This window comes from Rutidosis leptorrhynchoides, chromosome 5, assembly GCF_046630445.1.
Source record: "Rutidosis leptorrhynchoides isolate AG116_Rl617_1_P2 chromosome 5, CSIRO_AGI_Rlap_v1, whole genome shotgun sequence".
NCBI classification, from domain to species: domain Eukaryota; kingdom Viridiplantae; phylum Streptophyta; class Magnoliopsida; order Asterales; family Asteraceae; genus Rutidosis; species Rutidosis leptorrhynchoides.
The window spans coordinates 378,262,739-378,274,331 of NC_092337.1; the positions used below are offsets into that span (position 1 = coordinate 378,262,739).

Genomic DNA, 11,593 nt, shown 5'->3' on the forward strand with positions numbered 1-11,593 from the left:
ACAAACCCTCATTACGGACGGTTCGCTACCGTCTACGGATGAAATATATTTTCGAGAAACAGTGTATGTTCTAACACTATTGTGATGGGGTTCTATGGAAGGAAACGTTAAGTCTTGATAATTGGGTGCTCGCGAACAATACTTTTGGAATGCAAACGATTTAGATAATCAACGTTATGGAAATACAAAATCTTGTGGTTCAAAAACAACGTTTACAAACACCTATGATTTCACCAACGTTTTTCGTTGACAGTTTTCTATATGTTTCTCAGGTTCATACATGGCTATTTGATACATGCTTCCGCGTACATTCATACTTGCTTGGGGTCAAGCATACATACATGCATACGCTAGTGATAGCACCTTTGGATTCAAACATATTGTTTACATACTTACGCTATTTATAGCAACTGTGATTTTAAACTAATTATGTCGCAAGATATTTCATTTGTACTTTACTACTTTTGTAAACTTAAACTTGTTGTCGATCCGTTTGGTGAACTAAACTTTGCAAGTCATGCACGTTTCAAATGAATGCGACATAATTTTGGTCAAACGCGTCTCATATAGGGACTATGACCACGCAACGGGACCTAAGTAGCGGCGCCGTCAATGACGATTTTGTCGGGTCGCCACAGTACATATGGTAATGAATGTGTTTTACCATAAAGTTGTATATAATACTTCAAATATGTTACATATGATCATAAAATATTTTACCATATGACTGTACATAATGCTTCTTATATTGTACATATATGTCATTACAAAACATACTTGATTATTTATGTATCATTTATTAATTAGATAATTAACTTTAAAGACTATTATATTTATAACATGTTACAATCTTTGAAAGTTGATGATGTTATCATAAACTCTCGTTATTATAAAATAGAATGTTTTAATATATATATATATATATATATATATATATATATATATATATATATATATATATATATATATATATATATATATATATATATATAATCACTCCCCTAATCAAATAAAGAACACTAAGTAGGAGACATAAGAAGCTCAACAAAATCATCCAAACATAGTAATTAAGTTAAGATGAAATATTTATTTAATAGATACATTTATGGACTAAATTTAAAAATCTAATCCAGATCCATGTAACTTCTCTTTACAAATCTTGTCAAGATGCTCCACCATTTCCTTTGTCAAATAATTTTTCCAATCACCCACTTCACCTTTTCTGAAAAATGCACTGCAATTCTCACCAGATGGAAGCTTACCTTCTTTATTCACCTTCAAATTACTCAACTTTTCAAAGCTAGAAATGTCCAAAATACCCTCCACTACTTTTTCTTTCTCTTCTTTCAATGAAAATGGACACTCCAAAAACTCTGCTAGTTTCTTTAAATAAAGATTTGGTTTTTCTTTCATATCTTCATATTTCAAAAAGAACACTTTATCTGGATTCTTCAAGCTTTCATACCAATAACCTAACACATGATCCCAAAATGGTCCATACATAATAACTCCTGCACAAAACTTGTCAAAAGCTAGTTCAAGTGAAATAGTTCCCATTTCTTCAAGTCTCAACTTGTTTGCAAAAAACCAAAGAGAAATCAATGCATCTTTAGGGTTTCTACAAAGATAAACAATCTTACATTGTGAATCATGGACAGATCTTGGTAAAGATACATAAGGCATGTGAGTTGAAAATAGTCTTGGAGATTTAATCAATGAGAGATCAGGGTTCTCATTTTCAAGGTAGAGTTTAACTTCTAAAAATGGGACAAGAACATGAGGGTTGTTTGAAAGTAATGGATGGTTTTTCTTGGATATCGAAAATTTGGTACGATTCATTAAGGCGAATAAGATGGATTTGAGCCATGTAGTGCCTGATTTAGGAGTGGTAACAAGAAGGATATCATTGTGTTGTGATTGAAAGTGTTTTTGACATGAAATGATTCCTTGTAAATGTCTAACAGGATGCCAAAAACCTTGATATTTGTAGAAATTTGCAGTTACCCAACCAGTTTCAATAGGAAGGGTTGAAATTAAGTCTTCACATTCTTGAGTGAGTTCATCTTGTTTCAGATACTTGGGTATCGGAGGCTGAGAAATCTGCATGGAGATTTGAGTTAATTCCTTTGCCCAAATGCCTAAATTAAATGCGAAAGCACATATCTATATATAATGTTGAAAATTGTTACATATTTAAAATTATTATATGTGCTAGTTGTACTCGAAGAAAGTAAAACTGTCTTACATTTTGTCTTCTCATATCACATTTTAGTGGAAGTAGGTAGTATTGTCAATAAGTACGTTTTTAAATGTACTGGGAGTTTCTTTATTCATTATTGTTAATTACATTATTAGTATTTAAGTTGTTATTGTAATTAACTTCCATTTGAAACTTACTACTCCGTATTAAACTATTTAATGTAATAGGAGTTTCGTTCAATTCTGTTAATTACAATAGGGTCATTGACCTATCACTATTAGACCACCCCCTATGGTTAGTTACCCGCCCATTACCCGTAACTAACCATAGGCACCACCTAGTTACTCGCGTTAGTTACCCGCTTTCACCATAGATTTAACGGAAGAGTTATAGGAATTGCGGGTCCCAGTGCTTTTTATTGTTGGATTTGATGCTTTATTGCTTGTACATTGTATATTAAGAGGAGTATTGTTTTAGCCATGATAGGGAGTGTTTAGTTAAGAGTTAGTTATAGGATATTTGTGTTGATGTGGCGCTGATGTGGAAGGTTAAGAGGATGAATAGTTTAGTTACGATAGGGAGTGGCCTTAGACCACCTCCTATGGTTAGATACCCGCCCATTACCCGCTCATTACCCGTAACTAACCATAGGCATCACTTAGTTACCCGCTTTCACCATAGATTTAACGGAAGAGTTATAGGAATTGCGGGTCCCAGTGCTTTTTATTGTTGGATTTGATGCTTTATTGCTTGTACGTTGTATATTAAGAGGAGTATTGTTTTAACCATGATAGGGAGTGTTTAGTTAAGAGTTAGTTATAGGATATTTGTGTTGATGTGGCGCTGATGTGGAAGGTTAAGAGGATGAATAGTTTAGTTACGATAGGAAGTGACCTTAGAGAATTACTTAGACTAAAAGGTTAGTGCGTTGAATTTCAAGGATAAACATTTGTGAACATGTGTAAAAAAATTCATTTAAGGTTTTGGTTGGCAAATTAAGAAAACATTTAAATTATATTTGTAGAGTTGTAATAACGTGAATCCAACAATTTCTTTGAAATCTAAGGGACCAATCGGAATACGACATGTGACGCGACAATCACATGTGATTGAAAAAAAATTTGATTTTTTTTCAAGAATTTTTTTTTTCAATCACATGTGATTGGATTTAACATTCAGATTGAGTTATAAAATCACATGTGATTGACATGCAGAATCATATATGATTTACTGCATGTCATATCCAGTCACATGTGATTGAAAGAAATTGAAAAAAAAATTTGAAAAAAAATAAAAAATTTCCCAATCACATGTGATTGTCGCGTCACATGTCACACTTTGATTGGTCCCTAGAATCTCAACTTAAAAGTTTAATTCATTTGAGTATTTCCTCTTATATTTGTAACCCCGCGTACATTCTTAATAGTAAACTTGGTATGTTATAAAAAAGATTATTCACCTTACTTCTTTATATCTATTTCAAATTTCAAAATAATTATTAAATCATAAAGAATAACTACTCCGTACTAAATCGAGTTAATCTCTTTGTAAGTAACTAGAGGGGCGGCAGCCGGGGGAGGGGGGGGGAGAGGGAGGAGGGGGGTGGGTTGAATAGTTACTTAATGGTTTCTTAAACCTTTTTCGAAATCTTTAACAATCAAAACGTTAGCTTTAAGTGTGGAAGCGTTTGTGTTTGTTAATGCAAGTAAGTAAAGAATGTAAGTGCACAAACACAAAGATTTATAGTGGTTCGGGTGAATGTTAACTAATCTACCTTAATCCACTCCCCGATTCACTAATCGGGAGTTAGCTTCACTAAGCATTTCTTCAAACCCGGTGGAGATCCGTTAACACCAAATGATCTTCAATAAGTCACACCAACACTACACCTAGATCACACTCGTCTTCACCTTGGACAAGCATCAATTTCCCAATAGAAATATGAACAACTTCCTAGTTCCCTTTAAGGAAGAAGGATCACTAGATAAGATGAGGTTCTTATCACACGATCAATTCTACTAACTCAATCTCTCATAGTTCTTCAATAGGTCACACCAACCTTACTTAGATCAAACTTGTCTTCACTATGGACAAATATTAATTCCCAATGAAATTAATCAACTTCCTAGATCCCTTTAAGGAAGTAGAATCACTAAGTAAGATGGTGTTTCCTATCATAAGAACTATTTAACTTCCTTGACCCCCTAAGGAAGTTTCTCACAAAGTAAACTTAAAGATACAAATGATAAGCATAAAGTTACAATGTAATTCTACTTAGTGTAAGTAGAATCTCTCTTTCTCTCTTATAATCTCTTCATATATATGTGCTTGAGGCTTGAGAGATCAGTTGATATGACTTTGAAAGAATGTTGGAAAGAGGTGTCATTCAATTGCTCAAAGGCTTGGTTTATATAGGCAAGAGAAAAACTTTCTGGACCCTGTGCCGCTTGACTCCACGGTCGACCGTGGGTCGACCGCGCTCCTGCTGGACAGCTTTTCAATAAATCCGTTGGAGCTCTTTTGACTTTGAATTTTTGGCTTCTTTACCCAATATAGAGCCTTCAAAAGATGCTTAATATAGCTGGAAGTCCTTAACCTTCATCTTATACTTTGGATGCATTCATTGAAGTGGACATGAGCTTGTAAAAGAGAAAAGTCACAAAGTCCTTTTTGTCTCATTGATTTCCCATTATGGCAAATACAGATTTTTGTTCCTTGACAAACCACTAACATCCAAACTTCATTACCCAAATCTTTAAACTCTTGTCTTCATCTTTGATGAAAGTATCTTGCTTCATTGGTGCTTTGTTACAAGTCAATTGGATTTTTTTGAATCTAGTTGGGAATGCTTTGACTAGTTGCATTAATAATAAAGAGATAAACCATTACATTTCAAACCTCATATCCCATGTCACAACACTCCAATTTTAATTTCCCAAGTTTTCTCTATTTTGTCAACTTATGAGTGGAAGTATCTATCTTCATTGGTGGCTTGCAACATGCCAAATGTAGTGACCCGAACTTTTTCATGTTTATATATATTAAATGAAATTGATATTTACATGATTAAGTGTTTCCAACATGTTAAGCAATCAAACTTGTTAAGACTTGATTAATTGAAATAGGTTTCATATAGACAATTGACCACCCAAGTTGACCGGTGATTCACGAACGCTAAAACTTGTAAAAACTATATGATGACATATATATGATTATATATATAATTAAGATGATATTATGATAAGTAAGTATCTCATTAGGTATTTTAACAATGAGTTATATACATAAAATTGTGTTTATTGAATTAAGAAACTCGAAACGATATATATAACGATTATCGTTATAACAACGTCTTACTAATTACATATGAATCATATTAAGATATTGTTACACTATGTTTAATCATTATAAATGATAAGTAAACATGTCATTATGTATATTAACAATGAACTACATATGTAAAAATAAGACTACTAACTTAAGGATTTCGAAACGAGACATATATGTAACGATTATCGTTGTAACGACATTTAAATGTATATATATCATATTAAGATATATTAATATATCATAATATCATGATAATATAATAATTTAATATCTCATTAGATATAATAAACATTGGGTTAACAACATTTAACAAGATCGTTAACTTAAAGGTTTCAAATCAACATTTACATGTAACGACTAACGATGACTTAACAACTCAGTTAAAATGTATATACATGTAGTGTTTTAATATGTATTCATACACTTTTGAAAGACTTTAAGACACTTATCAAAATACTTCTACTTAACAAAAATGCTTACAATTACATCCTCGTTCAGTTTCATCAACAATTCTACTCGTATGCGCCGGTATTCGTACTCGTACAATACACAGCTTTTAGATGTATGTACTATTGGTATATACACTTCAATGATCAGCTCCTAGCAGCCCATGTAAGTCACCTAACACATGTGGGAACCATCATTTGGCAACTAGCATGAAATATCTCATAAAATTGCAAAAATATTAGTAATCATTCATGACTTATTTACATGTAAACAAAATTACACATCCTTTATTTCTAATCCATATACCAACGACCAAAAACACCTACAAACACTTTCATTCTTCAATTTTCTTCATCTAATTGATATCTCTCAAGTTCCATCTTCAAGTTCTAAGTGTTCTTCATAAATTCTACAAGTTCTAGTTTCATAAAATCAAGAATACTTCCAAGTTTACTAGCTCACTTCCAATCTTGTAAAGTGATCATCCAACCTCAAGAAATCCTTGTTGTTTATAGTAAGATATCATTCCAAATCAAGGTATTACTCATATACAAACTTTGATTCAATTCCTATAACTATAACTATCTTAATTCGAGTGATAATCTTACTTGAACTTGTTTTCGTGTCATGATTCTACTTCAAGAACTTTCAAGCCATCCAAGATCCTTTGAAGCTAGATCATTTCTTGTCACTTCTAGTAGGTTTACCTACTAAACTTGAGGTTGTAATGATGTTCATAACATCATTCGATTCATACATATAAAAATATCTTATTCGAAGATTTGAATATGTAATCACTAGAACATAGTTTAGTTAATTCTAAACTTGTTCGCAAACAAAAGTTAATCCTTCTAACTTGACTTTTAAAATCAACTAAACACATGTTATATATCTATATGATATACTAACTTAATGATTTAAAATCGGAAAACACAAAAAACACCGTAAAACCGGTTATACTCCGTCGTATTAACACCGCGGGCTGTTTTGGGTTAGTTAATTAAAAACTATGATAAACTTTGATTTAAAAGTTGTTCTTCTGGGAAAATGATTTTTCTTATGAACATGAAACTATATCCAAAAATCATGGTTAAACTGAAAGTGGAAGTATGTTTTCCAAAATGGTCATCTAGACGTCGTTCTTTCGACTTAAATGACTACCTTTACAAAACTGAGTTGTAACTTATATTTTCGACTGTAAAGCTATACTTTTTATGTTTAGATTCATAAAATAAAGTTCAATATGAAACCATAGCAATTTGATTCACTCAAATTGGATTTAAAATGAAGAAGTTATGGGTAAAACAAGAATGGATATTCTTTGATTGTTGTAGCTACGGGAAATATTGTAACAATTCTATACAAATCATATCCTAGCTAACTTATATTGTATTATACATGTATTCTAATATATTATGTAATCTTGGGTACCATAGACACGTATGCAAATGTTTTGACATATCATATCGACCCATGTATATATATTATTTAGAACAACCATAGACACTCTATATGCAGTAATGTTGGAGTTAGCTATACAGGGTTGAGGTTGATTCCAAAAATATATATACTTTGAGTTGTGATCTAGCCTGAGACGTGTATACACTGGGTCATGGATTGATTCAAGATAATATATATATCGATTTATTTCTGTACATCTAACTGTGGACAACTAGCTGTAGGTTACTAATGAGGACATCTGACTTAATAAATTTAAAACAGTAAAACGTATTAAAAATGTTGTAAATATATTTTGAACATACTTTGATAATATGTACATATTTGTTATAGGTTAGTGAATCGACCAGTGGCCAAGTCTTACTTCCCGAAGAAGTAAAAATATGTGAAAGTGAGTTATAGTCCCACTTTTAAAATCTAATATTTTGGGATGAGAATACATGCAGTTTTATAAATGTTTTACGAAATAGACACAAGTAAATGAAACTACATTATATGGGTGAATGATCGAAGCCGAATATGCCCCTTTTGCTTGGTAGCCTAAGAATTAGTAAACCGATCTACTAATTGACGCGAATCCTAAAGATCGATCTATTGGGCCTAACGAACCCCATCCAAAGTACCAGATGCTTTAGTACTTCGAATTCGTTTTTATCATGTCCGAAGGATTTCCCAGAATGATAGGGGATATTCTTATATGCATCTTGTTAATGTCGGTTACCAGGTGTTCACCATATGAATGAATTTTATCTCTATGTATGGGATGTATATTGAAATATGAAATCTTGTGGTCTATTATTATGATTTGATAACATATAGGTTAAACCTATAACTCACCAACATTTTTGTTGACGTTTTAAACATGTTTATTCTCAGGTGATTATTAAGACCTTCCGCTGTTGCATACTAAAATAAGGACAAGATTTGGAGTCCATGCTTGTATGATATTATGTAAAAACTGCATTCAAGAAACTTATTTTTGATATAATATATTCTTATTGTAAACCATTATGTAATAGTCGTGTGTAAACGGTAAATTTTAGATTATCATTATTTGATAATCTACGTAATGCTTTTTAAACCTTTATCGGTAAAATAAAGGTTATGGTTGTTTTAAAAATGAATGCAGTCTTTGAAAAACGTCTCATATAGAGGTCAAAACCTCGTGACGAAATCAATTAATATGGAACGTTTATAATCAATATGAACGGGACATTTCAGTTGGTATCCGAGCGTTGGTCTTAGAGAACCAGAAAATTGTATTAGTGTGTCTTACCGAATTTGTTACGATGTATTAGTGAGTCTGGACTTCGACCGTATTTTTCTTTGAAAACGATTGCTTAACATTTTTTGGAAACTATATATTATTAACATGTAAATATTATGTGATATATTAATCTCTTAACGTGTTTGATATTGTGTGATAGATGTCTACCTCTAATACAAATCCCATTGATTCACCTAATAATAATGAAGAGTCGAATATATTTTGGAAAGATTCACAAATTCCCGAAGAGGAACCGGAAGAGGAGGAACCGGAAAAAGAGGAACCAGAAGAGGAGGAATCGGAAGAGGAGGAACCAGAAGAAGAAGAGGTTCTGGAGGAAGAAATATTGATACCTATAGTAAATCGATTAAATAAAAGAAAATCCTCAACCAACGGACCAAAGTTAATAATGGTCAATGGTGTTTCCGCCGAGGAAGCAAAATATTGGGAAGATTACCAATTTTCCGATGAATCGGATCCCGATGAGAATTCCGATGATGTTATAGAAATCACCTCGACCCAATTTAATAAAGCAAAAGAAAATAATAAGGGAAAAGGTATAAAAATAGAGAAACCCGATTCCAACCCCGATGAACTTTATATGTATCAGCAACATCCGTATTTCCTAAAATGTAACAATGACCCGAGAACTTCTAAACCACCAGGTTTTTCTAAACCATTATGGAAAATGACGGCTCGTATTAGAGGAACACCATATATTCCTAGAAAATTAGAAAAATGAACCAAGTCCGAAGAAGAAGAAACCAGTGATTCAGATTAGAGGGTTGTAATCATGTTGTATATTATATGTATTGTAGTGTGCTTGTACTTTTATGTTCTATGTAAAAATTGCTTGTATTTTTTGTTATTACGAATCTAATCCTTGTCTATTTTACAGTATAAAAACAAAATGGACGTTAAGGGTAGACAACCGAATATTTTAGAAGACCTACCAGAGGATATGATTGAGGAAATCTTGTCTAGAGTCGGTCAGAATTCATCAGCACATTTAGTTATGGCAAAATTAACTTGTCAAACATTTGAAAGACTTTTCAGAAATGCCTTAGTTTATAAAAGGCTTTCCTTTGATAGGTGGGGTATATCACATTGGGGAGACCGTAAGTTACGCCGTATTTTCTTTAAAGCATTAAATGCGGGGAACCCAAATACAATTTTACGCTACGGGTTAAGAACCTATTTTGACTCAACATATCCCAACATATGATTTCGTGAATTAGAAAGAGCTTCTAACATGCAACATAAAGAAGCATGTTATGCTTACGGGTTAGTGATGTTCGCTTCTTACCCAAGTGAGAAAAAGAACATCGGATTGCAACTTTTAAATAAAACATTCCCACAAGTGACGGATTCAGTAGTTGGGGTGAGAAACAAGGTTTTTATATTATTACGGGGCTGTTGGACATTACGAAACCCTCGTCCTTTTGACGACATTACAACATGCTGCCTAGCCAATGGTCATAACGGTTATTTTCCACAAGACCAAGGATGGGAAGTCGTCTTAGTAAAACAAGAATGCATGACTTGTTTCTGGACTTATGAATTACGTGTCTTTATTTCCTTTGCTGAAAAACTTGCATATTAACTAGATTTATCTTCAAAACTATCCTGTATCATAGTGTAGTATATTTCATGTTATATGTAATATAGCGAAGTTGTAAGTTTGACGAATATTTGTATGTGATATATTATTATAATCAGTTTTTCATATGGAATTGTAGTAGTTGAATTGTATATTAGCTACTAAGTATGAACTTAACGGGTAGGTAGTACCTGAATTTAAAATTATAAAACGCTAATATGAAGAAAAAGCTTTTATAAATGAGTTCATATTATGCTATGAAATACTATTGACTACTCTTAATATTATGTATGATTAACTCGATTCAGTTGGCTATTTTGAAGGAAATGGCACCAACTACTCGACACACCATGAATATGAGCGAAGAGGAATTTCGTACCTTTCTTGCTGCAAACATAGCCGCAGTACAGGCTGCGCTATATACCAACAATAACTCTGAATCTAGCAATGCAGCTAACGGCGCAAGAAATTGTGTAGGATGCTCCTACAAATAATTCACTGCCTGCAAACCTTTGGAATTTGATAGAACTGAAGGACCAATTGGATTGAAACGGTGGACCGAGAAAGTCGAATCGGTGTTTGCCATAAGTAAGTGTACTGAAGAGGACAAAGTTAAGTACGCTACACATACCTTCACAGGTATTGCGTTAACGTGGTGGAACACCTATCTTGAACAGGTAGGACAAAATGCTGCTTACGCACTACCGTGGTCGGCATTCAAGCAATTGATGAACGAGCAGTACCGTCCTAGAAACGAAGTCAATAAACTCAAGGAAGAACTTAGAGAGTTACGAACACAAGGGTTCAACGTTACCACATATGAACGACGATTCACAGAGTTGTGCCTATTGTGTCTGGGAGCATTCGAAGATGAAGAAGAGAAGATCGATGCGTTTGTAAAAGGGTTACCAGTAAGGATTCAAGAAGATGTGAGTTCACACGAGCCCGCTTCTATACAGAAGGCAAGTCGAATGGCTCATAAACTCATAAATCAGATTGAGGGAAGAATTAAAGAGCAGGCGGCAGAAGAAGCCAACACGAAAAAACTCAAGAGGAAGTGGGAGGAAAACAGTGACAAGAGTCACCAGTACAACAACAACAACAATTACAACCACAATCGCAACAACTATCCCAACAACCGCAACAACAATCGCAACAATAACCGCAATCCTAACAATAACTACAACAAACATCCCAACAACAACAACAACTACAACAACCATTTCAACAACAATAACAATCCCAACAACAACCTCAATAACAACAACAGCAACAAAAACCAAAAACAGCC

At 33.2% G+C, this 11,593-nt stretch overlaps 1 protein-coding gene across 1 annotated transcript; it reads right to left on the reverse strand.

Annotated features, from left to right (window-relative positions):
- Window positions 1–1,116: 1,116 nt before the first annotated feature.
- Window positions 1,117–2,106, reverse strand: LOC139846617 (cytosolic sulfotransferase 12-like). Its single transcript, XM_071836092.1, has one exon. The coding sequence runs from the start codon at window positions 2,104–2,106 to the stop codon at window positions 1,117–1,119; it is 990 nt and encodes a 329-aa protein (XP_071692193.1).
- Between the last annotated feature and the right edge of the window lie 9,487 nt (window positions 2,107–11,593).

Coding starts and splice junctions, on each gene's coding strand:
- LOC139846617 (XM_071836092.1), bottom strand. CDS start 2,106: ATGCAGATTTCTCAGCCTCCGATACCCAAGTATCTGAAACAAGATGAA.